Below are 27,376 nucleotides of genomic sequence, written 5' to 3'. Positions count from 1 at the left end.
GAAATATATACAGAACATGCAGCATGAGGAACAAACTAAAGGGGGTCGAAGTGAGCAAATAGAGGAGTTTTTTCATCTTTGTACCTTTTATGCCAGTGGGAAGAGCTATTTGGACATGGATGTGGGAATTTTACCTAGTCCAGGAAGAGGGCTGTATTCCCAAAGACTGCTAGAGAACATACCCCTCTGAGTCAGAAAACTTCCTGATGCCATTCACTGGACTCTGTCATTTAGGTAATGAAGATGGGGATGGAACAGTCACCATAACTGAAAAGTACTGAAAGTTGTATTTATCAAATAAAACAGCTTTGTTCCTGTTTTTGAGATGTGTTAAGACTATTATGTCTGTAAAAAAGATATGTGATAATGCTGTCACTAGAATCAAGAAGTGCAATGTAACTGCAATGTTTTCTTGGATTTACTTTTTAGAGACTCCTTAATTCTTTTTTACCCCAAATATGGGTTTTGTGATAAAGCATGTGTTTGCATATTTCTGTAAGTTACATGAGGGATTTTGCAGTCACCTGTTTTTACTCTTCAGTACTACTACATTTGAAAAAAAAAAAAAAAAAAAACCCAAACACTGCAATTTAATTGACCTTTTTTTTAATTATTTTTACAAGTAAGACATGAAAAAAGGATGTTAAAGAAGGAGCACAAGTTATTGGGGAAGTTATATGGGGAAGACACAATTCCAGCTTCCCTAGGGTCTCCACTTTCTTTTTCCAGTGATCATATCCTCAGCTGAGTTGCCATTGGGAACCAAGTGATACAGCCTGTTGCAATTGGGAGCCATATTTTCTAGATTGTTGGAATTGAGACTCAGGTGCTGCAGTGGTTTCTGAAGAGCAAGCATTCACACACTGGCAGTTTTCCACATAGAGATAGGTATAATTTATGCTGGTTCCATTTTGGCAAGTCAGGGTCACCTCTCTTGTTTGGGTCCTGAGTTCCTGGCAGCAACCACACTCGTGTTCCATCTGGTTTGCTTCAAGAGAGTACCTGTGTTCCACCGGGGGAAAAAATGCATCTTGTTAAAAACTCACAGAAAACCCCCTCAGTGATTTTTGTTTTGTGAGTGTTTGGTTTGGTTTTGGGGTTTTTTTTAATGTCCTCTTTTCCTCCTTGTCACACACACTTATGAATGTGATTTTCTTTGTCTTCAGTAGTGAAACTGTTCATGCTTCCATTGAATCCAGTTCATTTTAGTGGAATCACATAAACACATTAACTTTGTTGCTGTTCTGCAATCACAGAATCACGTGGATTGGAACAGACCTTTCAGATCATCGAGTCCAAGCATTAACCCAGCACTACCCAGTCCACCACTCAACTGTGTCTCTAAGTGTCTTTAAAAGACCTGCATGTCTTTTAAATACTTCAAGGGATGGTGACTGAACTGCTTCTATGGGCAACCTGTTCCAGTGCTTGGCAACCATTTCAGTGAAGAAGTATTTCCTAATATCCAATCTAAACCCTTCCTGGTGCAACTTGAAACCATTTCCTCTTATCCTTTCACTTGTTACCTGGGAGAAGAGATCAACGCCCACCTCGCTACACACTCCTTTCAGGCAGTTGTAGAGGGTGTGAATATTTCCCCTGAGCCTCCTTTTCTCCAGGTTAAACACCTCCAACTCCCTCAGCTGCTCTTCAAGATTTGTGCTCCAGACCCTTCCCCAGCTCTGTTGCCCTTCTCTGGACATGCTTCAGCACCTCCATGTCTTTCAGTGAGAGGCCCAGAACTGGACACAGGATTCAAGGTGTGGCCTCACTATGGCCAAGTACATTGTCCTGGTCCTGCTGGCCACACTATTGCTGATCCAGGCCAGGGTGTTCCTGGTCTTCTTGGCCACCTGGGCACACACTGGCTCATGTCCAGCTGCTGTCACCAATATTCCCAAGTCCTTTTCCACTGGGCAGCTTCCCAGCCCCTCTGCCCCAGCCTGTAGCACTGTCTGGGGCTGTTGTGACCCAAGGGCAGGACACAGCACTAAGCCTTATTGAACATCACACAATTATTGATAAAGATATAAAACAGAACTGGCTGTAATACTGAGCCCCAGGAAACACCTCTGGTGACCATCCCCCAGCTGGAGGGAACTCCACTCAACACCACCCTCTGGTGTGGCCATCCAGCCAGTTTTTTATGCAGTGAACAGTTCACCTGTCCAAGTTATGAGCTCCCAGCTTCTCCAGGAGAATGCTGTGGGAAATGCTGTCAAAAGCTTTACAAAAGTCAGGGTAGACAATATCCATAGCCTTTTCCTCATCCTCTAAGTGGGTCAGCCTGTCCTAGAAGGAAATCAGGTTGGTCAAGCAGCAGCTGCCTTTCCCAAACCCATCCTGGCTGAGCCTGATCCCCTTCTTACCCAGTATGTACTCTGTGATCACACTCAAGACAGTCTGCTCCATGTCCTTCCCTGGCACCAAGGTCAGGCTGACAGGCCTGTACTTCCCTGAATCCTCTCTCCAAACTTTTTTGTAGATGAGCATCTCATTTGCTGACCTGCAGTCAACTGAGACCTCCATGGTTAACCAGACTGCTGACAAATGATTGAAAGTGGCTTTGTGAGCATTTTCTCCAGCTCCCTCAGTACCCTTACCCTTGGGTGATAAATTAACTTGACATACCAGATAAAGAAAGCCATAGAGACGTTAAATGAATTTTTCGAACTTACATTGAGGAGCCAGGACAAGTTCCTTCACAATATGACAGCTCAACAGGTTCAGAAGACTCACAGTCAGCATGGCGGATCACAGTTTCCTTGGTGTAAGGCTTGCAGTTTTTAGCTACATTAAAAAAAAGGGAGTAGAGAAAATATACTTCAGTTCTCTAGTTCTGAACTAAAGTAATTGTAAACCAGTTTCAAAGTGCTTGATGTCTGATTACTGAGAATCTGCACTATGTGATGGGATGGGTACTGTGTAACGTATATGGAGTTGTCAGATTATTCTTTGATTTCAGCTGTGAAGTGCATTTGGAAGATAATGTAGAGGCTTTAGTGTTGCTGGTTTGATTTGTGGTATTCAGTATCAGGAAAAAAAAATTGCATTTTTCTTTTTAATAAACAGTGAAACACAGGGTCTTCTTAAATAGACTGTGTGATAACAGGGGGAGTGAAGAATCCTTCCATCCACTCAGATAGTTGAATAGAGTGCTCTTCAGGCAGAACACATAAACACAACATTACTTACGTTTACATATTTTGCAGCAGCCATCAGATGTAATCTCTGCCTCGTCCTTTGTAAAAGTGAAGAAGGAGGATTTGTATTAGTGCACAGGTGACAATCATGAGTAAGAATATGAGTTAGCACTACAGATACTGCGCAGAAGGCTTCTCCATGATGAACCCTGAATAAAACAATGCTTGACTTACTGTCCTCACCATAGGAGTCTTGAATACTTGTAGCCTCATAAGAAAATACTATGCTTTTCTTATTGTTAATCATAGAGCAAGCCTAGTTTCATTCTTAAGACATTCCTGCAACTTCAGTGGAAGTTATTTGTTGAATTCTTCCTTGTCCCTCCTTGTTCATTTAAACTGAATTCAGTCAATAAAAATTTGATAAAAACTTACAGGATCGCACTCTCCGGGGTCATAGTCAGGGCATACTTTTTTAGTTTGGACTGCAACAAACTGATCTTCAACTTTTTCACATTTGTAGTGGCTGCACTGATCGAGTGGCAGGATCTCATTAACCTAAGATTTTATAAGAAAAGCAAAAGTTGGATTTTTTTGTTGTGATCAAGTATGTCTGAATTAATTAAGTTCTCAATCCTCAAAGATTCTCAGATGAACTTTTTAGTGGCAAAAATGAAATTCTACAAACTGTAGCTAGCTTGAAAGTTTAAATCCTGGCTCTGAACACTTAGACCATAAATTAGAAACCATTGCTCCATTAGCCACAAGAATCAAGAATTTGATTCCAAATAATGTTCAACTCAGAAATCTGATACATTGTTTTTCAGAGTAATTTCAGTATTTTATTTTTACTAGTAAGGGACATAAGTTGACTCTTAGCTGTTCTAACTTGTATGACCTAACAGATCTGAAAATGAAAGGAATACTTACATTGAGCACATGAACAGTGCCGTTACTGAGTTTGACTTTGCAAGCTACTTCAATACACTTCCCACAGCACTGTCCTTCCTCAGTCATGTATTGGTAACCCTACTCAGAAAGAGATGAAGGAGAAAGTATGTTGAATTGGTGATGGAGAATTCTAGTCTTGCTGTAGCTGACAGGGCAGCCTAGAGAACCTGAACTCACCAGCGGACAAGATGTCTCACACTGAACTGTTTCACAATGCATGATGTTTGCTTTAGTCTCTGGATCCTTCTCAGAACTGCAGGTACACTTCTTACATGAATTGATTACTACTGACTTTCCAACCTGCAAGACAGAAAAAAAACCCAAAAAAACTCTCCAATGCCAACAGTTTTTATATAATATAAAGGCAGAGTTGAAAGAATTGCTGAGAACAATTAAGGTTGCTGAAACACAAGTACGACAGTTCTCAAATTCTCTTTGAATGCAGTTTTTTGGCTTCATGCCTTGCAGGAAAGCTGATATTAAGAGGAAACTAAATGAAACAATGTAAAAGGGAGCAGTAAATTAATTAAGATTGGTTTGTACTGTCTAATTATTTTACCAGCTTTTCAATGCTCCATTTAAGAATATTTTTCCTCTATAAGTTGTTCAGTGGTTGTAAAACAATTATAATTTAAAAACAGGGATTAAAATAAGCCTTTATATATGCAGATACATAAGCAGAGATCTAAATTTACATATGGATTTTAGTCTTTCTGAAATGTACCCCCAAAGACTCCAGTGCTAATATTTAAATTAGGAGTTAATGGCCTAAGTACCAATTTTAGCAAAAGGGTTTAGGTATCAATGAAATAAAAAATGTTAGCTTTGGTTTTTTAAGGTTCTCTGAGCTTATTTCAAAGAGCAATTAAGTTTGGGCTATTCATCAGATTGTCTGGCAAAGTCATTAATTACAGAAGTGAGAGGAAGCTTAAAAAGAAAGTACATCACTAAAAATGGTACACTCTTCTTTTATACTACTCGACGAGGAAGACTTCTGTGACAAATTTGATTTTGACTTTAAAATACCCAAACAACTTCCAATTAAGGGCTAGAGAGAAAACCCCCCCAAAAACATGTACTGGGAAAAGAACTTTTTGTCTCAAAGACTTGTTTTGGTAGAAAGGATGAACTTTTCACTTCCAGCAATATGCTGCTATATCATTCTTACCGTGTACAATGTTCCATTAATCACACAGACATCAGGTATTGGTTCTGAAAAACAAAACAAGAAATGAATTCCAGAACAACTCATTTTGTGAGACTTCCTGAGAAGTCAAGATGTTATCAGGTTTTATTAGTAACACAGAGAGTATGGAAAACTTGAATTCAATCCCCTATGTGCTTCATAAATAAACTAATATAACTTTAGGATTTTTTTTTTCGTGAGCATCTGGCAAGAGTGTAAGTATGATTATTACTTTTCATACACTGTCAATTCAGTTACTGATTACAATTCACTTTGTATTATTGCTTCCTGTTACTTGGTCTTGTAGTTAGCTGTTGAGCTTTTTAGTGGCTTATTCTTATGTTTCTGCATCTTAGTTTAGTTGCATTTAGGCTAATGTTAATGTTCTTGAATGTTCCATTAATAACATGAAAAAGATGCATTGATAACATTTATAATTACAGGTACAAAGATAGTTGAGCTACATAGACCAGCGAATGTTCAAAATATTATTCTGCTCTCCAACACATTCTCTCATCAAAGTTAAATGATAATAACATTAATTTTTTTAAACAAAGCTTTAATGCATGTTTAGCTAAAAATCGTTTTTTGTTCACAGAGACAGAAAAATTTAAGAAATATTTTGCTGTTATTGTGATACATTAAGAACTTCCTTAGATATTAACAGAAGTGCAAATGTAATTTACTGGAGTGGTATTTATACACGTATTTTTAATACTTACGGCATTCAAATTCAGGACAACATGGGTCTTTTTGTGGTAGTACAGCCATGGAAACAAATCCTAGGTCACAAATTGTTTGCTGAGCTGTTTGGCATGGGAGTGCCTGGCATTGCACAGTAGCAGTGAGGGAGTCGCAGACACACTTCTGGCATTCATTTATCCACTCCTCTCCAGGCTGAAAATATGTAATTTATTTATTCTTAAATGCTCCTTCATCCTAGTTGTTTAGTTTTAACTTAAGATATACTCTCAAAATTAGTAGGAAATTCAGATTGGAGTCGTTTTAGCACATCATTTAAGAACAAGTATGCTCAGAATAACCACAGAATTTTCTTCTGCATAAAAAGAGTGGTATTTTACATTTCATGGCTAGTCTACTTATCTCTATGAAATTTAAATGACTTTTATTAAAACCAAAAGTCTCTGCCATGGTCTTAATGAGCTTTTCCACCAAGAGATTACTTAAAAGTCTGGTAATGCAAGGTTAAATGATTGTGTGCTATCACGTTATTTGTTATATGACCAACTTCATTACTGAGATACATAGAGGTTGATTTGAATTGGTTGTTAAAGGACAGAAATTGGTCTGGTTTTGCAATAGTGGTGTATTAGAAAGTAGGGAGGGGAGCCACCTTTCGTGCAGGAATTACATCAGTGCAGTTTCTTTCTACTGAAGTTGTGGTGGTTGTTGCTGTGGTTGGTGAGGCAGCTTGTGATGTAGTTGAGGAGGCGACTGAAGGAGCAGGAGTTGTCAGAGGACATGGCCCATAGAAGGGCTCAATCTCACATTCCTTGCTGCAAAGTGCATAAAAATTACAGCCAGCTCTATCTGTTCTGTTGTATACCACTTCCCCTGTAGATGAAAATTGGAAGAGAAATTACAAGAATGAAAATACATAGGGAGAAAAAACAAAATATTGTGAAAATATTAAGTGTATTCATGTATAAAGCATTCTACGTTTAGATGATTTTGACTGGTTATCTTTAATTGAATAGAGTCTTAAGGGTTTATATTGCTTATGAATTTTTTTATACTCATAAAATAAGATACTTACCAGGAGAAAATAAAGTTTCAAACACATGACAAAAGCATGGAGGTATTTTGCTGGATGTAACGGATGTGCTGGTGGAAGAACTGAAGGTTGCAGGAGTGCTTGTTATAGCATGACTTGATTGCGATGTACCAGTTGAAGCTACTGTTGAGCACAAGTAATAATTTAGTTTACAGGTACAGGATTTTGATCTAATAATATTAACATATTCAAGAGGTCTATTCAACATTCTGGCAAACCAAGTGAACATGTTTCTTGCATTCAAATATTTGACCTATTCATAAGTGGAGATTGTGGAAATGTTTCCATTATACATTGAATAACATCTGGCCTTTGGCAAATCTGATGAGATTTACCTCTAAAGTTTTGAAAAGTTTCAACTTTCTACATTTAAGTAAGAATGAATACTAGGAAGTTAACCAAGCTGACAAACATAAATACTAGTAACAAAAGGACAGATTAATTAAAAACTGGTTTATGTGTGCTAAGGAATATAAATGGTCATAGATTCATATAATCAGAGACTGGTTTAGGGAAAGAAGACACAGAACAAAAACATAGGAATGTTGTTTCTAAAGAAAAAGATGGTTGTAAACTTTTAAAAAGTAGCCAGTGGCATACCTGGGCTGACAGTGGTGCTGAAGAAAACTGTTATAGCAGTATTTTCTACAGTAGTAGAAAAGAATGTTATAAGAATTTACCTGTGGTACTTCTAGACAGAAGAGGAGTGGTAGTGAGCACAGCTGAGGGGCCAGAAGTGGTTATTAATCTTATTTCAGGTGACGTGGAGGCAGTGCTGGTGGTGGTAGCGATAGGAGTTGTACCCTCTCTAGCTGAGGCTGTGGTGCTGGGGCCGGCTGTGGTGCCTGTGGTGGTTCTTATTTTACCTTCAGAGGGAGTTGTGGAAGATGCTGGAGCCTGGGTTGTCACCATGGATGTTACTTCTGGAGCAGAGGTGGCTGAAGCTCTTGTGGTGCTTCCTGCAGTTGTCCTGGAGGTGCTGGCGGTGCTGGTGGCTGGAGTAGGCACTGTTGTTGTGGGTGGGGTGGTGGTGGTTGTGCCTTCAGTCTGAGGAGGAGAGGTTCTGGTGGTGGTAGCGATGGGGGTTGTGCCCTCTCTGGCTGAGGTCGTGGTGCTGGGGGCAGCCGTGGTGCCTGCAGTGGTTCTTAATTTTATTTCAGGGGTGGGGGCTGTAATTGTTGAAGTTGTCTGAATGGCAACAGTGGATAATACAGTTGGGAGAGTTTTTTCTGTAGATATTGTGCTGCTTTCGCTGGTAGTTGCGGAAGTGCTTGCAGTGCTTGTGGCTGTCGTGGGCACTCTTGTTTTTGGGCTGATGATGGTTGTGCCTTCAGTCTGAGGGGGAGAGGTGCTGGTGGTGGTAGTGATGATGGTTGTGCGCTCTCTGGCTGAGGCTGTGGTGCTGGGGCCTGCCGTGATACCTGTGGTGGTTCTTATTTTACCTTCAGAGGGAGTTGTGGGAGATGTTGGAGACAGGGTTGCCACAGTGGAGGTTTGTCCTGAAGCAGAGGTGGCTGAAGCTCTTGTGGTGCTTCCTGCAGTTGTCCTGGAGGTGCTGGCAGTGCTGGTGGCAGGAGTAGGCACTGTTGTTGTGGGTGGGGTGGAGGTGGTTGTGCCTTCAGTCTGAGGAGGAGAGGTTCTGGTGGTGGTAGCAATGGGGGTTGTGCCCTCTCTGGCTGAGGTCATGGTGCTGGGGGCAGCCGTGGTGCCTGCAGTCGTTCTTAATTTTATTTCAGGGGTGGGGGCTGTAATTGTTGAAGTTGTCTGAATGGCAACAGTGGATAATACAGTTGGGAGAGTTTTTTCTGTAGATATTGTGCTGCTTTCGCTGGTAGTTGCGGAAGTGCTTGCAGTGCTTGTGGCTGTCGTGGGCACTCTTGTTTTTGGGCTGATGATGGTTGTGCCTTCAGTCTGAGGAGGAGAGGTTCTGGTGGTGGTAGCGATGGGGGTTGTGCCCTCTCTGGCTGAGGTCATGGTGCTGGGGGCAGCCGTGGTGCCTGCAGTGGTTCTTAATTTTATTTCAGGGGTGGGGGCTGTAATTGTTGAAGTTGTCTGAATAGCAACAGTGGATAATACAGTTGGGAGAGTTTTTTCTGTAGATATTGTGCTGCTTTCGCTGGTAGTTGCGGAAGTGCTTGCAGTGCTTGTGGCTGTCGTGGGCACTCTTGTTTTTGGGCTGATGATGGTTGTGCCTTCAGTCTGAGGGGGAGAGGTGCTGGTGGTGGTAGTGATGATGGTTGTGCGCTCTCTGGCTGAGGCTGTGGTGCTGGGGCCTGCCGTGATACCTGTGGTGGTTCTTATTTTACCTTCAGAGGGAGTTGTGGGAGATGTTGGAGACAGGGTTGCCACAGTGGAGGTTTGTCCTGAAGCAGAGGTGGCTGAAGCTCTTGTGGTGCTTCCTGCAGTTGTCCTGGAGGTGCTGGCAGTGCTGGTGGCAGGAGTAGGCACTGTTGTTGTGGGTGGGGTGGAGGTGGTTGTGCCTTCAGTCTGAGGAGGAGAGGTTCTGGTGGTGGTAGCAATGGGGGTTGTGCCCTCTCTGGCTGAGGTCATGGTGCTGGGGGCAGCCGTGGTGCCTGCGGTGGTTCTTAATTTTATTTCAGCCGTGGGGGCTGTAATTGTTGAAGTTGTCTGAATGGCAACAGTGGATAATACAGTTGGGAGAGTTTTTTCTGTAGATACTGTGCTGCCTTCACTGGTGGTTGTGTAGGTGCTTGCAGTGCTTGTGGCTGTCGTGGGCACTCTTGTTTTTGGGCTGATGATGGTTGTGCCTTCAGTCTGAGGGGGAGAGGTGCTGGTGGTGGTAGCGATAGGGGTTGTGTGCTCTCTGGATGAGGTCGTGGTACTGGGGACAATTGCAGTGTCAGTGGTGTTTTTTATTTTTATAGGCTCTGTGTATCCTGGGGTGACAATGGTGGTTCCTTGTGTTGAGACGGTACTTGTTCCTATGGTGATTGTTGTTTTTCTCTGTGGAAGTGTGGGGACAGCAGGTGTTGCTGCAGGTTGTGTTGCTATTGTGGTTGTTTCTGCTGGGAAGTTTGTTGTGGAGGTTGTTACAGTGGTTCCTGGTAGTGGTACTGTTGTCTGGCAGTGTTTTTGGGCACAGCACAGCACTGAGACCTCGTAGTCGAAGCATGTAGGGTACTTGAGACTCTGATCCTTATTTCTGCACACAAGCCCCCTGTCAAGACTGCAGTCAAATTTCTGTCCCATTATTTTCACAGTTGTGTCAGGGTAGTCTTTAGCCCGGCACTTGATGTCTTGTGGCTTGTCACACAACTCATACCCGGCAGCTCGGATGTTTTCAAATGTCTCTAAATCTCCATTTTCGCTGCCTGGAGTAGGGGAGTCCACATTAAACCACTGTGTCCAGGCACAGTGCTCCACCACGCAGTTGTCTGTGGTATTGGAGATGCGGATAGTGGTGGTGGCTGGCGTGGGCACTGTTGTTGTGGGTGGGGTGGTGGTGGTTGTGCCTTCAGTCTGAGGAGGAGAGGTTCTGGTGGTGGTAGCAATGGGGGTTGTGCCCTCTCTGGCTGAGGTCATGGTGCTGGGGGCAGCCGTGGTGCCTGCAGTCGTTCTTAATTTTATTTCAGGGGTGGGGGCTGTAATTGTTGAAGTTGTCTGAATAGCAACAGTGGATAATACAGTTGGGAGAGTTTTTTCTGTAGATATTGTGCTGCTTTCGCTGGTAGTTGTGTAGGTGCTCATGGTACTGGTGGCTTGGCTGGACACTGTTGTTGTGGTTGGGGTGATGGTGGTACTGGCTTCAGTCTGAGGGGGAGAGGTGCTGGTGGTGGTAGTGATGATGGTTGTGCGCTCTCTGGCTGAGGCTGTGGTGCTGGGGCCGGCGATGGTGCCTGTGGTGGTTCTTATTTTACCTTCAGAGGGAGTTGTGGGAGATGCTGGAGCCTGGGTTGTCACCATGGATGTTACTTCTGGAGCAGAGGTGGCTGAAGCTCTTGTGGTGCTTCCTGCAGTTGTCCTGGAGGTGCTGGCGGTGCTGGTGGCTGGAGTAGGCACTGTTGTTGTGGGTGGGGTGGTGGTGGTTGTGCCTTCAGTCTGAGGAGGAGAGGTTCTGGTGGTGGTAGCGATGGGGGTTGTGCCCTCTCTGGCTGAGGTCGTGGTGCTGGGGGCAGCCGTGGTGCCTGCAGTGGTTCTTAATTTTATTTCAGGGGTGGGGGCTGTAATTGTTGAAGTTGTCTGAATGGCAACAGTGGATAATACAGTTGGGAGAGTTTTTTCTGTAGATATTGTGCTGCTTTCGCTGGTAGTTGCGGAAGTGCTTGCAGTGCTTGTGGCTGTCGTGGGCACTCTTGTTTTTGGGCTGATGATGGTTGTGCCTTCAGTCTGAGGGGGAGAGGTGCTGGTGGTGGTAGTGATGATGGTTGTGCGCTCTCTGGCTGAGGCTGTGGTGCTGGGGCCTGCCGTGATACCTGTGGTGGTTCTTATTTTACCTTCAGAGGGAGTTGTGGGAGATGTTGGAGACAGGGTTGCCACAGTGGAGGTTTGTCCTGAAGCAGAGGTGGCTGAAGCTCTTGTGGTGCTTCCTGCAGTTGTCCTGGAGGTGCTGGCAGTGCTGGTGGCAGGAGTAGGCACTGTTGTTGTGGGTGGGGTGGAGGTGGTTGTGCCTTCAGTCTGAGGAGGAGAGGTTCTGGTGGTGGTAGCAATGGGGGTTGTGCCCTCTCTGGCTGAGGTCATGGTGCTGGGGGCAGCCGTGGTGCCTGCAGTGGTTCTTAATTTTATTTCAGCCGTGGGGGCTGTAATTGTTGAAGTTGTCTGAATGGCAACAGTGGATAATACAGTTGGGAGAGTTTTTTCTGTAGATACTGTGCTGCCTTCACTGGTGGTTGTGTAGGTGCTTGCAGTGCTTGTGGCTGTCGTGGGCACTCTTGTTTTTGGGCTGATGATGGTTGTGCCTTCAGTCTGAGGAGGAGAGGTGCTGGTGGTGGTAGCGATAGGGGTTGTGTGCTCTCTGGATGAGGTCGTGGTACTGGGGACAATTGCAGTGTCAGTGGTGTTTTTTATTTTTATAGGCTCTGTGTATCCTGGGGTGACAATGGTGGTTCCTTGTGTTGAGACGGTACTTGTTCCTACGGTGATTGTTGTTTTTCTCTGTGGAAGTGTGGGGACAGCAGGTGTTGCTGCAGGTTGTGTTGCTATTGTGGTTGTTTCTGCTGGGAAGTTTGTTGTGGAGGTTGTTACAGTGGTTCCTGGTAGTGGTACTGTTGTCTGGCAGTGTTTTTGGGCACAGCACAGCACTGAGACCTCGTAGTCGAAGCATGTAGGGTACTTGAGACTCTGATCCTTATTTCTGCACACAAGCCCCCTGTCAAGACTGCAGTCAAATTTCTGTCCCATTATTTTCACAGTTGTGTCAGGGTAGTCTTTAGCCCGGCACTTGATGTCTTGTGGCTTGTCACACAACTCATACCCGGCAGCTCGGATGTTTTCAAATGTCTCTAAATCTCCATTTTCGCTGCCTGGAGTAGGGGAGTCCACATTAAACCACTGTGTCCAGGCACAGTGCTCCACCACGCAGTTGTCTGTGGTATTGGAGATGCGGATAGTGGTGGTGGCTGGCGTGGGCACTGTTGTTGTGGGTGGGGTGGTGGTGGTTGTGCCTTCAGTCTGAGGAGGAGAGGTTCTGGTGGTGGTAGCGATGGGGGTTGTGCCCTCTCTGGCTGAGGTCGTGGTGCTGGGGGCAGTCGTGGTGCTGGGGGCAGCCGTGGTGCCTGCGGTGCTTCTTAATTTTATTTCAGGGGTGGGGGCTGTAATTGTTGAAGTTGTCTGAAATGCAACAGTGGATAATACAGTTGTGAGAGTTTCTTCTGTAGATGTAATGGTGCTTTCCCTGCTGGTTGTGGAGGTGCTGGCACTGGTGGGAGCTTGCGTAGGCACTCTTGTTCTCGGTGTAGTGACAGTCACGCCTTGTGTTGGCATGGCAGTAGTACTGGAGATTATCGTTGTGCCCCGTGTTGTTTCTAGTGTTGATTCTGGGAGAGTGGAGATGGTATTGGGTGATGATGGAGCTTGTGTTACTGCAGTGGAGGTTTCTGCTGTACTCGTTGTGATTTGGTAACCTGTTGTTGAGACTTGTGATGTCGTTGCTGTTACTGGCGTTTTGGTCAGAGTTGTTGTTCTTTCTCCGTCTCTCGGTGTTGTAGTTTCTTCACTTCCTTGTTTTTGTGTTGTTGGTGTTATTGTTGTCTGTACTATAAATGATGTTGATTCTACAGCAGTGGTTGTGAATTCTTTTGTGGTTGTTGGTGTTGTAGTTTGTGCTTCTGAACATGGTATGTATCTGCAGCATGATATTCTGATTTCATAATTATAGCACTGCTTAGATTCTTGGTCCTGGTTATTGCATATTAATCCTCTGCTTTGACTACACTCTATTGTTTGGTTAAGGTTGGTAATTTCAGTATCTGGGTATTCTTTGGCTCTGCATTGGACATCACTTGGGTTTGTACACACAATATATCCTTTATCCTTGAGATTTTGATATGTTTCATAATCTCCACTGTTCTCTTTGTTTTCAGGCTGAGTGGAATCATACCATTCTGACCACACACAGACATTTTTCACACATACAGTTGTCACTGGTGTTGCAGTTGTCATTTCTGTAATTTAAAGGAGGAAACATAAGTCTTGTCTGTTCTTATTGAAGAGAGTTCCCGAAAGAAATTATTCATCTTCCATACCTTTTTTTTTTGTTGTAAATAATTTATAATATTATGTAGTATTTTAATTTTAATGAATTTGCTTTGGCAGTCTCAAATTTAATTTCTAAAGTAGATTTTGACTTTTTGCCTGTCTTATTATTGTAGAGGTAATTTCTTTGACATCTATTAAAGATTTGTAGCTAAATATAGGTAATCTGATGTCCTTTGCACAGTATGTCACTGCTTAGATAACAGATATCACAATTGCTACAGTAAAAGTAGAGGAGGTTTTATTCTCCTTGGTATTATGTCTGTATTTATTTACACTTAACTGCATAACCACACAGATTTTAAAATATTTTGACCAGTTAATGACTTTTCCTCTTAGTTCAGTATTACCACATGTAACATACTTATACAAGTGTATAAATATATACTTAGCATACATGTATTTTATATGTAGTACATTATAATAGAAAATACACAAATACTATATATGAAATATATAATCTAATAGGTATATTCTATGTATTTTAATAAGATTTCATATTCCTGGCATTATGAAGATAACCATGTGGAATAGATATTACTTTCTCAATATGAATGTTACTTAATAGAAGACTTAGTTCTTGCTGTAGTATATTTTTGTGGATATGCTTCTCACAGTTACTCAGAACTTGGTCATTGTAATTAATTGACTACAGGAATAATATAGTAGTGTACTTCAGGGTAGAAGGAAACTGTTGATTTGGGAATTAAACACAATTAGGAAAGGTCCCAAAGAATGGTTATAAATAGTTTAAACACTCCCTCAAACTAAATTTCTTATGTGCTCACTAATTTAAGAAATGGCAGCAACTCTCTTTCACGTTTTCATGTTTTGTAACTGGTCTAGAACTGCTGGGATTTTTTTGCAAGGAAATTATAAGATTCTCCAGGATGCAGTGATTAATAAACTCTATTAATTTTTCCCCTGGGATCACCATGGTAAAACAGATGAGACTGAGTTTGTAAGAAATGCTGTATTCATTTCTACATCCTTAACTATTCTTTTTCAACTAAACCTGCCAGGTGAATTGGCAGCTCCAGTAGAAGTCAATAGTTTCAAGTAAAATTATATACTGTTAACTGATGAAAAGGTCCTGCCTTTCAGGTAATTTTTAGTCACTAACAGAGATTTTTGACTTATTTTAAAGCTTATTTTTGCATACCTGAAGCAGTAGTTGTGGGCTGACTTGTGGAAAATGTAAATGGGGTTGTTGTAAAAATGCCACATTTAAAGATGTTTCTGCTTATTGTTCCATTGACATCGCATGTTGCACTGAAGCACCATCCAGTTCCATCTGTGGTGTTGTAGATGAGTTCACCATATTTATAGCTATTCCCTTCATAAATGCAGTTGCAGGCTGTAATTCAGAAATTTATTGTCAGTTCAGGCATCTATGAAAAGATAGTATCCAATACTTCTTTTTCTAAATAATTTTTCTTAGCTGTCTTACCTTTATCATCAAACTTGCACTGTAAACCTTCTGATGTGCATTCACTGAAACAGAAAGCATAAAAACCCATATATTTTGTGACTGTGATGTAATTTTATTAATCATCTTTCTGACAGATAGTGGCATCAAAAGGCAAGGCACTTAGTGTTTATTCCTAGAGCATTCTGTTTGTTTTGTCTCCTTTTTGGCCATTATTTTCCAGAATCTTCCTTTATATTAAACCCAAACTTATAAACAGAAGCGAAGTTAAATATCATGCAAAGTTACAGGTAGAAGTCTTAAGGAAGACTTTCTTTTTTTCCTTCATATCACTTTCTTTGCATTTGCAATGTTTTTGTACTAAAATAGAAGGCTAAAAGGGTGAGTGTAAATGCTCAAATGATGCAAGTATGTTAAAAAATCCTTGGAAGCAGGCCACTAATAAATATCTTTACTCATGGCACAACATTTTTCCTGCCACAGGAATGTGAAAAAAAGACAGCCTAGTCATAAAGGACTTCTTGTTCTTGACGTATCTTATGCTGAGTATTTACAATATAATCAGGAACAAATAATTAGAACATAAAATCACATAAAACCTTCTTATTAATGTAGTAGGAAAGCTGGCATTAGATTGTAAGGCATTATTTCATCACAGGTAGCATGAACTGATCCTGCATGTAAGAGGAACATACAACTTCTCCCTGGAGTTTTGATCTTTTTCTCCTTGTATATGATGAGTTTGGTATGTTAAGTCTTACCATATATTACATTCATCCCGCTTATATATCTTTCCATCTTCATCATCGTAACAGTCACAGAGACTAACACACTTCATCTGATCCTCATGAAAATATGGCTTGTCTGGTGGGCAGTTAGGGTAGCAACCTGATGGTGGAAAAGGTAAGAATGAGATACAGTCAGCAAAGCTTTTATTTGCGCCGAATGCATCTGCAGGTCTTGTTTTTAATAGTCATAATGTTTTTACTTTATGTTTTGCAATAGCTCTAGGAAGAATGCAGAGTTACTAGCATCATCAGAGCTTATTGCAAAGAATTTAGTCCTAGAGATCTTCTTACTCCAGTTTCCATACTCTGCCTCCATTCACGTGGATGTAATGATATTAGAGAAAATTCAATTGGGCAAATGCAGCTGATGGAGGAAATATACTTCATCCAAGACAATTTAAAATATAGTAATATGTACCCACTAGGAGGTGCTTGCAGCTATTTTTACCTTCTAAACCTGGCAGGTCATTGAGGCATTTTCCACTTGGGTTCTTACAGGTCTTCATACAGGAAGCACCACAAGGCTTATAGTGCCATTCACATTCTCCTTGCTGATTGTAGTAATCACAGAACAGTGCTGAGGAGAAAGTTGAACATATTCAGGAAAAGAAAAAAAATAACAAATAGCTTAAGCATGAAAAATCTACACAGTGAGATATTAATGCACATATGTAAGATACTGTACACTTAGCTACGCTTTCAGAAGTTTCTATTACATAAAACTTACGACAAATTGTTGGGCTTCTCCAGGCTATACATACACCAGCTTCACTACATGCTTGAGCATAGGCAGCTACTGCTGTACAAAAGCAATCACAGTCTCCTCCAGTGTCACAGGCACAAGCATCTGTCACACATGCTTGGTAATATTTTGCTGGTTCAACCTGTTATTAAACAGAAATATAGTATTATGCATCCTGCCTTCTAAGTGATTTCTTACCTTTGCTAGAATAGCTTTCTTACAATTATAGTATCCCAGAGGAAAGGCCTACACTGGTAATTTCTTTTCCTTTTGTTAGACACTGTAAGACACCTGAGGTGATGCCAAATGATACATCCAAATCATGTATTGCCAGGTTTTTAGAAACCTAGACTTGTGTCCTGGTGTAAGATTAGATAAATTAAAAAAAAAAAAAAATTAGGCAACTGCACAGTTACCTGACAACATTTGTTATGTATTTAGTGTCAGGTAAAGGCTATGCTGATACTTCATTCCTATGTTATTATTTCACTGAGCTTGTCTTCTCTACCCGGTATATGAGAATTTTTATTCAAGTCAGGCTGCAAGGAAATACATAGTAATTATGAAATTATTATTATTTTGTAGTTATTTTTCTTTTGTAAATGTCTTTTTATTTCTTGAAAGTAGGAACTATAACTCTGTCGGAGACTGGAGTTTTCCTGGCATAATTTGAAGTGAAACATATTAATAAATGAGGCAAGCATGTTAAAACCTATGAGAATAGCACCTTCAACAACCCACAGACTTCGTTTTCCCACAGTAAACTTCTGCCCTGGTAGTACCTGAGAGTGACAGGCAGCAAAGACATTGCTGTTGATGATGCTACACTGCTTCTCTGACCAGGACTTCCGATAAGGGTTGGTAGAACATGGGTCCTTGACACTGGCAGCATCAGGGCATGTAGAGGATACTTTCCAGCTGTTTCCAAACTCCAGGACATTCTCTACTACAGATTGACTCCTCGTAGTAAAGTCATTGATGCTGTTACCATCATAATTTCCACAGAGACCACAGACCTGGCCCTGCAAAAGGAAGTAAATGAAAGAATACTTGAAATCCATCGCTTAGAATGGTGGCATTCCATTCTATCAGTCCTAAACATCTTCAAACTCTGGAATAGAGGAACAGAATATGACCACTAAGGCTAGAAGGATACTGTTCTAAACTTTTTTCTTTTAAATATGAACAATAAAAACATCTTTGTCATCATAACCTTCTGTCTTTGAGGTATATTTTTAACAAGGAAGTGAGGACTCACAGCTGATTAAGCTTTTCATTTAAGCCTTGTTTTATACAATCTCTATAAAAACAACCTTCTAACTATTAAGTATTACCAGTTCAACCACCTAATCTATTAATTGAGTCTTTACCATTAAGTCTGCTCACAGGTATATAAAGAAATTACATTTTCCTCGTGCATCCAGAAATATTCCTCATTCTGAATGTATGGATCTGTACAACTGTGAGAGGCTGCAATACATGTTTTTCTATGAAACTAAGGTGCATACTTTCCATTATTACTACTATTTTAAAAAAATGCTGGTGTGTAATGCAGGGAAAGAACCTATGGTACTGAAAGAAGTTGGTTCTAAATTGCAGTTAGTTTAAGTATGTAATTTAAATGTCATTGTGGTATTCAATAAGAGAAAATTCCATATTTACTACAGTTTTTAGTGCTTTTATATAATAAGCTAAGAGAAGGAGTATGAATATTGGAATTAATTTTCCTTATAATCTTTGTAGTTACATGCTTGACAAATACTTGGTGGCATAAAAGAGGCTTTCACTCATAATACACTTCCTTTTTCTTGAAGTGTGATAATTTGTGTGTCAATAAGAACTGGAAACAATGGATTATTTTCAAGATCAAGCCTATTCAGCTGATTTATACACAGGTAGTTATGTAATTTTAATAATAAGTCTGATAACCTTTAACAAGGTTCAGTTTGTAATTTCAACAAACTCAAGTCCAAAATAGTGTTTTGCCAACTCAAGTTCTGTCAGGCTAAATAGGCACTGTAAACTGCCTTCCAAGCTCAGAATGGCAGCAGGATGATGACATGGCTTCCTGAGGTACCAGAGGAATGGAAAGCAATGTGGGATGAATGGCAGGAATGCTGGAGACATCACTATTTGGAATGCTGGCAGGGTCTTAACAAGATTCACACCCAATCAAACCTGGACAGTAAATTGCCATTGAACTGCTTGTTCCGCACCTTGAAACCAGGGCTGAGCTTGATAAAGATGCTGGTTTTCTTGTCCCACATGAGGATCAGTCCACTTTTGGTCTCCATTACCAGGTACATCCCCATAGAGCGGACAGTGTATGGCACCTCATCACTCTGTCCTCTCTTTACGACGCTGACACGCTCTTCACCAAGGATCAGTTCATAGCTCTGAAACAGGAGGAATGGGTAAGGAGAAATTAGTTCAGTGGCTACAGCTGTGCTCTCAAACACGTTTTTCTGCTTTTAAGAGTATACTATGAATAGTTTATATCATGAAAAATCCAAATCATCTAAATGCAATAAATCAAAGCAATATAATTCAAATCTCAGGTTCCTGGAAGTGTTGCAACAGATATTTTAAATGGTGTAGGTTAAAAAAGTGTCTTTTGACTGTCATGGAGGAACTACATTGCATACAGTAAAAGAATCTTCTGACACAATAGGTTAAATTTCTGCCTTTAGACCTTTACTATTCCCAAGGATGATGTAAGATAGTGTGGGAAGTCAAAAACATAGAAAGGTAGGAAGATCTCCCAAATCGCTTCTTTAAATATTTTCCAAATTCTTTGAAGCAATAGAAATCTAGGCTTCTCCTAAGACTTAGCAGGTACAAAACAAAACTGCTTTATATGCAAAACCTTCTTACCTCTAAGAAAACTTTGATAGATTTTGAGCAAGTTGTCCCAGTGTTGCCACAGGGAACATTTTCAGTGGCAACCCTGAAGGTCCCATTGACTGTGCCACTTTTCCCACAGTGGTCCTGGGTAGAGAATAACATTTTAAAATGTATTATTTTTACAGATATGATCAAGATTATCTCTCATTTGCTACTGCTAGCTATCAGTACCTGGACTAGTGTGTATTCACAGTTTCCATTGAAGCTGAACCTTTTGTCATCAAAGGTATTATAATGACCATCTCCATAAACAGCACAAGTGCCCAGACATTGATCTTTGGTACATTCCCACTTCCTATTCTTGCATACACTAGAAAAAAAAAGAATGAAATATTTTAATAATAAAACAACTTTCTCTTTTGTGTAGACATATCTGAACAATCAGTATCTGTTTGGCAACCCATCCCTGCCAAATGCTATATTTTTTTCTGGAAATGAAACACTCTTTTACATTTTTCATGTAAGGAATTAAAGAAAATTCTGTTCTGCTACCTGAATACCTTAACTGCAAAACTAGATACTTAATGAATCCTGTAGTCCTAAAGGTTTCCTCCAATTCTGTGCTTTGGCCACCTGACAGATATCAGATATCTCATATAGTGTAATCCAAAACTAAAAGATCTAAAATCCATCAACTGATTAAATTTGCAATCCAAATATTTCCTTGCTCTTTTACTAAAAAAGGTCATTAGAAAGGCAAATGCTGGAACCAGGAATGCTACTTCTGCAGATATACATACCAGGTGTTACAGTCAAAGTTGATCGTTTCCCCAGGCTGATACATGGCTTCGTTGTGAATACATGGACAGTCCTCTTCAGGAATACAACCACCATTCCCATCTAACACAAGTCCATCTGGGCATATGCAGCCAGATGTACATTGTGAGCTATACTGGAAAATGTAAGAGAAAAACAATTTTAGAGTGAAATGATCACATTAGAAAAAGGAAGATTAAATTCTCATTAAAGATGCCTTATATGGTCTTATTGCTGCCCTGAAATAGGAGAGAACTATGAAGTAATTAAAGGATAACAGAACAAAAAAGAAGTTATTAGCCATAGATTTAATAAAATATTAATCTGTCAAAGAAAAATGTTTTATGTATACCAATCCTGATTGTTCTGCTAGAACCCCTGAAATTTAAAACATTGGATCTTGCACTTTGTAGTGGGTGATTTGTGACTGAATGGACTTTTAAAATAAAGACAAGTAATATTTTTTTCAGTTTGGCTGAGTTATATTGAAATATCTTTATCTCATATGGTACTTACTCATGAAATGGCATGGGGCTACTGAGAACTTAAGTGGAGTAACATGATTAGATGTGCAAGAAGTTCATAACTGCAGCATGGTATGAGAAAGATCATTTCTCCTAGCCAATTTTTAGACTTTCCTACAGAAGGCAAATAAGCAGTGGCGCCCTAGATTTTTCCACTACTAGTTACTGTTACCTGCAGTAGCTGAAGAAAGGTAGACACTAATCTTAAGAATTAATTTGGTTATTACTTATTATATTTTATTCCAAGGGTTCCATTGTTAATGCTTCTTAACATCATTTTAAGGCTTTTGCTACAAGAATAATGTATCTGTGTTGTAGATTTGGAATAGATCCAATAGATAATTACTTTAGCACCATTTCACAGGGCCATGACATACTTACACACTGCATATCCAGAGTCTGGCAACTTTTTTGACATTCTGCTCCAGCTGTTCCTGCTGTGTTGTTTGTACAGTCAAAGTAGACCATGGGAGATTCACAGACTAGAGGAAGGAAAGAAGTGGCACAGGGTTTATTCCACAACCGTAGTCATTTAAACCATCTATAGGTTCTTTGGAAATTCCCTATTTCAGTTAGTAGAGATTGTTGTCCCTATTCAACCTGTTGATTAGATTCACTACAGAGTACTGGATTCCCAAAAAAAAACCCACAAAATATATTAGAAAAAAAAAGTCTTCATTTAAAAAGAGGTTTTATGATTAATCTAGCTCACTCCAGCCTTTTATGATAACTGTAGACTATGACTAAGTGAGAAATGCTTCTATTAAAAATCCATTAAGAAGAATCAATTCTATGAGCTATTCTGTGCAAGAGCCAGTAAGGAGAAAAAAGTAAGTGGAAGATTATTTTTACCTGAAGTTGGATTTGGTGCTCCAATGCAATTCAGTCTTCCCTGGACACAAGTGCTGTGAGAGAGGGAAAACCAATCTATTTTATTCTCTCCTCTTAAGCCAAATATTGAGATTGAGAGCTACTTATCCCTTGTCAAGTTTCAGAATTTTCAAAGGAATTCCAAAAAACTGTTTTGCAATCTCAGGAAAGAATTTCTCTCAATACGACTACACGTGCTGCTTTCATATGATATCCATTGTTGCTTAGCAGGAAAATTCATAGGTTGTAATGCACATATTGCTTGTTACTTACATTCTCATAAGATCTCCTCTTGTTGCTGTTGTTGTAATTTTACACTTGAAAGATTAGGGAATTAAATAAAAAATGCACCGAAGTACAACTGCCCTATCAATCTAGAAATATTACAGAATCATAGAAACCTTTAGGATGGAATAGACCCTTAAGATCCTCGAGTCCAACCATTAATCCAGCACTGCCAAGTCCACCACTAAACCATGTCCCTACGTGGACATGGCTTTTAAATACTTGCTGGGATAGTGACTCAACCACTTCCCTGGGCAACCTGCTCCAGTGCTTGACAACCATTTCAGTACAGAAAGTTTTCTTAGCATCCAATCGAAACATGCCCTGGTGCAACTTGAGGCCATTTCCTTCCATCCTGTCACTTGGTACTTGGGAGAAGTGACTGACCCACACCTCAGCACAAGCTCCTTTTAGGCAGTTTTAGAGAGTGAGTGTCTTCACTGAGCCTCCTTTTCTCCAGGTTAAACACCTCAGGTCCTTCAGCTGCTCCTCATAATACCTGTGCTCCAGACCAGCTCTGCCACCCTTCTCTCAACATACTCCAGCATCAAAATGCCTTTCTTCTTGTGTGAGACTCAAAACTGAACACAGGATTCAAGGTGCAGCCTCACCAGGACAAAGTACAGGGGGACAATCACTTCCCTAATGTCAAAGGCTTTACTAAAATCCAGGCAGACAACATCCACAGCCTTTTCCTCAACCACTAAGCAGATCATTTTGTCATAGAAGCAGATTAGGTTGGTCAAGTAGCAGCTGCCTTTCCCAAATCCATGCTGGCTGGGCCTGATCCCCTGTTTGCCCTTATGTGCCATGTGATGACAAGACAATTTGCTCCATGTCCTTCCCCAGCACCAAGGTCAGGCTGCCCACACTGTAAATGGGTATCACATTTGCTGACCTCCAGTCAACCAGGACCTCCAAGCTTAACCAGACTGTTGACAGATGATTGAAAGTGCCTCTGTGAACACTTCCACCAGCTCCCTCAGTGACCTTGGGTGGACCCCATCTGGCTCCATAGAATTGTGTGTGTTTAAGTGGTGTAAGAGGCCATTAACCATTTCACTTTTCATTGAAGCAGCTCCATTCTGCTCTCTGTCCCCATCCTGCAACTCAGGGGAATATGTACCATTTGTAAAAGCTGAAAATAAAGTTAAAAGAACTTAAAGTTGAAGAAATTGAAGAGAGAGCATTCTTTTGAAATTCAGGGTAAAACCATCTTACATATTCCAGACTTTAATGAGAAAATACACATTGTTTGAATGTTTTAAAAAAGATTACTTACCATACACGCCCATTTTCATGGACCACTTCTCCAAATGGTATAGGAGATCCTTTGTAGTAGCAGGGACATTCATTAGCAGGCACACATTTGCCACTGTCATCCATGTAGGTTCCATTTACGCAGGTGCAGCCGTCAACTGGGACAAACTTAATGTTGCATGTGACATCAGGCTCACTCAGAGAGCGGCAGGTAGGTTGACAGGAAGAGATGGTATAGCTGTAGCTCAGGGATTTGGGACATGAGGTGGTGTATTTTGCTTGAGAGAGGAAAATAAAATAGATTGTTAATTCCAGGCGGTAAATTCTCATGTGAAAAAAGAAAAATCATAGGCAGTAGAAATAACATGTAAACAATACTGTACACTTCTGCTTATGTTGCATATTTTGTGTAAATGTATTTCTGAATAATTTCAGAGTTTGATCTGACAAGCTATTGTACATATGGAGTAAATGATGCATGCAAAGAAGAAAAGATTTTTTCAAATGGAAGTTCAGAAGGAAACCTCCATTTGGTGCTGCCATTCATTGCCAAGATGCCTAAACTTCTTGAGGAATGAGACAAGATATCTCCCTGAATGTTGTCTGGTATGCTGAAAACAGACATACTGGGTGAGCAGAACCCAGCATGCAGCTTCAAAAACATGAATTAGCAAGTGTTCTGGTCAGTATTTCTAGTACTGTTATTCCAATACAACACACTATGTCTGCAATAACTTGTGATACTTGTAAAGTTGTAGTGAAACTCTAAGTTGCACAGAAACAGGTGGAGGCACTTCCATAAAAACAGTCCCTTTCATAATCAAGCCACGTCTCCCATCTATTCATATTCACTCTTGCCAGCAATGGATTGATTCTAAGAGGACAGCAGAAAATTACTTCCAGGAGTGCACTTAACGAAATCCCTTCCTCATCACTTACTGATTTGTCTAGAAATGAGTAGAAAATAATTTCTGATCAGCAATTTTTATTGTTGTGTGTTCTTAGGAAATGGGATAGTGGATAGTACTTACTGCAGACATCAGTCCTCCATCCCTGCAGCTGGATTCCTTTTGCAGCACAAGCTCTCACATAGGCAGACAGAGCTGCACACAGACAGTCCTCACTATTTTCACAGTTACATGTGTCAAACATGCAGTTCTAAGAATGGAGAGAAAAATGAGGTCTCAGCACTGGTAATATAGTCAGTCTTAAAAAAAACCCAAAAAAAACAGTGAACATTATTTTTCCAGTCTTATTCCTTAATCCTTCTTCAGATATGTTCACTCATAGACAACAGTAACACAGCTTTATCACTTTCTAGTCTTTGTCTAAGGTTCCTGGCAGGGGAAAACGCAGGTAATGAAAATTAAGTCAATCACTGCAGTTATAATTAGGAAATAGTGGTCTTAAAGTCTGTTATACATTTTTGCAGCTTCTTGGTCCTCTGAACCTTTTGAGTGGATATGCTGCACAATAGCATCCAAAGCTCTACTCACAATGTGCAGTCCAGACAGACCATTTCATACACCTGGGTGACTCCTAGTGAGAAGAGTGATTTGCAACACGTTAATAGCAGAGTCATAGTAGTTAGGTAATGGGCTTTCTGTTCCAAGCAGTTATTAATGAGATGCCAGGCTGATAAGGTTAACAATTGACTGATATTCAAAGAAGCATTTGACATGCCTTTAAATACACTATCTGGCTCATGTGTAAAACCATCCGGGAGTAAACAGCTGCCTTTTCATCGGCAAACAAGTCAGGACCTTGAAGCCAAGACTGACAATCGAAATAAAGTAATGTTACAACACAAAGAGAAACACATGTTGAAAGAGGGAAGTACTGCAGTACAGCAAAGGGGATACAGGCATTGCCTAAGACGCGTCTGGAACAGCTCCTGTTTCTATTGTTTCCAAAGGGAAAAGCAGTCTGACAAAGTACCGTGTGGTAAACAGCGGGAGTCACCACATAGTGACAAGCAGCAAAAGGTCCTGTGCTGTCAGTGAGTAGTCCACACCAATGCTGAGCGTATTTTTCTGTGAAATGAAGAAACAAAAAAATGCACATTACTCATTGTACTTCATTAGTCACAAACCCATGCTGCCTTGGCCTATGCAGGCAGTTCTGACATTCCATTAAATCTCTTCTTCTCCTGTCTTTTTTTTTTTTTTTTTTCTTTTCACTCAGCTTGTGGGTCATAGTTCCTAAAACCAAAGAAGAGGACTTGCTTAAGGAGATGAATGAAAGGTTTCCAAAGATGCTCCTGTAATCCACTTCATTGACACCAAGTTGTCAGCTTGCACATCAACTCTATTTTCAGTGACCTTGCAGTTTGCTTCACTTATGCTTCTGTCACTCTTTTTTTTTCATTGTTACTTATCTTCAGTGCTTTCATTTTTAATATTTGTTTCTGATTTCAGATGTAAGTTTTTATCAAATATTTAAGTCTTTATTTTTTTATCTTTGCTATCCAACAGATGTGTTTTCCTTACAGATTAGCAAAAAGAAAAAAACAAACTAGAAGAAATTCTAAGAAGCACTCACCATTATCAATGCTGAGTGCACAAGGATTCTCAAAACTCTGCTGGATATTAGGGCATGAAGCCTGAGTTTTCCATGTATTGGCAAATGCTGATGCTGTTCCTTCAATTATTCCACTTATGACCTTGAAGTCATCAGTTTGGATGTTATTGAAATTTCCACAGAGACCTGTTGAAAAGTAGTGAAAAGTTTATACTGCTCTGACTACAAAAAAAGGACATTGATCAAGGTGTTGTTAATTTCATTCACTCACCACAAGTCTGGTTTTTGAAAGAAGCATCCAGACGCACAAACACTTGCATTATGGGTATGAACTGCACTTCAACCTGGACGCCAAAGCTTGTGTCCATGATCATGAAGAATGAGGAAGGTCTGAACATGGTGACATTAGCTACACATGAGAAACAAAAAGGTCACTTTTTGAACAAGGCCAAATGCTGAAAACTCAATACTGTTTTTTTTTTAATTTCTATTGCATTTTTGCAAATTCAGAAGTGAAATAAAGATCTGGAGGTCAGTGATATCACATGGAATCCTTACTTATCAAAACAAAAATAAAATTTCTTTCTAAGCAAGTGTGAGCACAGGGGTAATAACAAAAAAAGAGGTAAAAGAGGTAAAGAGATGACTTCACTTTTGTGCAGTGAGAAGGAAGTAAATCTGAGAGTAATCAAATCAGGAGACTGTAAATTCTGTTTGCCGCTGTTTGAACCCTTGCCTGTTCTTGTCCTGCATTTCTCCATGACACCAAACATCCCACTTTACTTCAAAAGCACTCATGTAGTTTATTGTTAGAGAAAAAAATTACCTGCTGACATGGGCAGCTGGGTGTAGATGGAGTTCACAAACACACCCCCATCAGGTTTGACATCCACGATCTGATAAGGAAGAGGAACAAAAGGCAACTCTGTGAATCATAGAATGGTTTGGCTTGGGAGGGACTTTTAAAGGTCATCCAGTTCCAAACCCCCTGCCATGGGCAGGGACATCTTTCAGTAGACCAGGTTGCTTAGGGCCCCATCCAGCCTGACCTTGAACACTTCCAGAGATGTGGCATCCACAACTTTTCTGGGCAACCTGTTCCAGTGCCTCACCACCCTCACAGTAAAGAATTTCTTCCCAATAGCTAATCTAAACCCGCTCTCTTTCAGTTTGAAGCCATTCCTCCTCGTCATATGACTTTGTGCCCTAGTAAAAGTTCCTCTCCTTCTTGTAGGCCCGTTTTAGGGACTGAAAGGCTTCTCTAAAGTCTCTTCAGAGCTCTCCCTTCTCTAGGCTGAACAACCCCAACTCTTCCAGTCTTTCCTGACAGGAGAGGTGCTCCAGACCTGTGTTAGTCTTCGTGGTCTCCTCTGGACCTGTTTGCACAGGTCCATGTTTTTCTTATGCTGGGGAGCCCAGAGCTGGATGCAGAACTCCGGGGGAGTCTTCCCAGAGCAACATAGAGGGGAAAGAATCCCCTCCCTCACCCTGCTGACCACACTGCTTTGGATG

The 27,376-nt window shown here is 40.7% G+C and overlaps 2 protein-coding genes and 1 long non-coding RNA gene across 3 annotated transcripts in view; 1 reads left to right on the top strand and 2 right to left on the bottom strand.

Moving 5' to 3' along the window:
* Window positions 1-680: 680 nt before the first annotated feature.
* On the bottom strand, window positions 681-9,049 carry LOC137476591 (mucin-5B-like). The gene is made up of 11 exons (XM_068194956.1): window positions 7,756-9,049; window positions 7,058-7,198; window positions 6,635-6,855; window positions 6,003-6,177; window positions 5,263-5,306; window positions 4,272-4,394; window positions 4,074-4,172; window positions 3,579-3,701; window positions 3,196-3,241; window positions 2,679-2,790; window positions 681-1,002 (listed from the first exon to the last, which is right to left on the bottom strand). The coding sequence occupies exons 1-11, from the start codon at window positions 9,047-9,049 to the stop codon at window positions 741-743; spliced, it is 2,640 nt and encodes an 879-aa protein (XP_068051057.1). The 3' UTR covers window positions 681-740.
* A 150-nt stretch (window positions 9,050-9,199) lies between these two features.
* Window positions 9,200-11,242, top strand: LOC137475976 (uncharacterized). The gene is made up of 3 exons (XR_011000170.1): window positions 9,200-9,491; window positions 9,783-9,863; window positions 10,860-11,242. It is a non-coding gene; the product is annotated as an uncharacterized lncRNA (long non-coding RNA).
* An 860-nt stretch (window positions 11,243-12,102) lies between these two features.
* The window catches only part of LOC137476590 (mucin-5B-like), a 35,915-nt gene continuing 20,641 nt past the window's right edge, over window positions 12,103-27,376 (bottom strand). Inside the window, exons 12-31 of the mRNA XM_068194955.1 lie at window positions 26,691-26,760; window positions 26,136-26,273; window positions 25,886-26,050; window positions 25,283-25,377; window positions 24,376-24,502; window positions 23,367-23,622; window positions 21,782-21,834; window positions 21,311-21,411; window positions 20,390-20,541; window positions 19,821-19,959; window positions 19,620-19,733; window positions 18,962-19,141; window positions 17,528-17,767; window positions 16,731-16,887; window positions 16,452-16,580; window positions 15,977-16,103; window positions 15,237-15,280; window positions 14,949-15,143; window positions 12,299-13,695; window positions 12,103-12,120 (exon numbers count right to left, since the gene is read on the bottom strand). Of these exons, the coding sequence (XP_068051056.1) occupies window positions 12,103-12,120; window positions 12,299-13,695; window positions 14,949-15,143; window positions 15,237-15,280; window positions 15,977-16,103; window positions 16,452-16,580; window positions 16,731-16,887; window positions 17,528-17,767; window positions 18,962-19,141; window positions 19,620-19,733; window positions 19,821-19,959; window positions 20,390-20,541; window positions 21,311-21,411; window positions 21,782-21,834; window positions 23,367-23,622; window positions 24,376-24,502; window positions 25,283-25,377; window positions 25,886-26,050; window positions 26,136-26,273; window positions 26,691-26,760 (3,897 nt within the window). The remainder of the gene's footprint in view (window positions 12,121-12,298; window positions 13,696-14,948; window positions 15,144-15,236; window positions 15,281-15,976; window positions 16,104-16,451; window positions 16,581-16,730; window positions 16,888-17,527; window positions 17,768-18,961; window positions 19,142-19,619; window positions 19,734-19,820; window positions 19,960-20,389; window positions 20,542-21,310; window positions 21,412-21,781; window positions 21,835-23,366; window positions 23,623-24,375; window positions 24,503-25,282; window positions 25,378-25,885; window positions 26,051-26,135; window positions 26,274-26,690; window positions 26,761-27,376) is intronic.

Source organism: Anomalospiza imberbis, chromosome 6 (genome assembly GCF_031753505.1).
Source record: "Anomalospiza imberbis isolate Cuckoo-Finch-1a 21T00152 chromosome 6, ASM3175350v1, whole genome shotgun sequence".
Lineage (NCBI taxonomy): Eukaryota > Metazoa > Chordata > Aves > Passeriformes > Viduidae > Anomalospiza > Anomalospiza imberbis.
This window is presented reverse-complemented; position numbering and strand designations above follow the sequence as displayed.

Excerpts from the sequence above, each read along its gene's own strand:
- LOC137476591 (XM_068194956.1), bottom strand. The coding sequence starts at position 9,049 with ATGACCTCAGCCAGAGAGGGCACAACCCCCATCGCTACCACCACCAGA. Across the intron at positions 4,173-4,271 it reads GTGAGACATCTTGTCCGCTG|GGTTACCAATACATGACTGA; the intron begins GTGAGTTCAGGT and ends CTTTCTGAGTAG. Across the intron at positions 2,791-3,195 it reads CTGCTGCAAAATATGTAAAC|CTAAAAACTGCAAGCCTTAC; the intron begins GTAAGTAATGTT and ends TTTTTAATGTAG.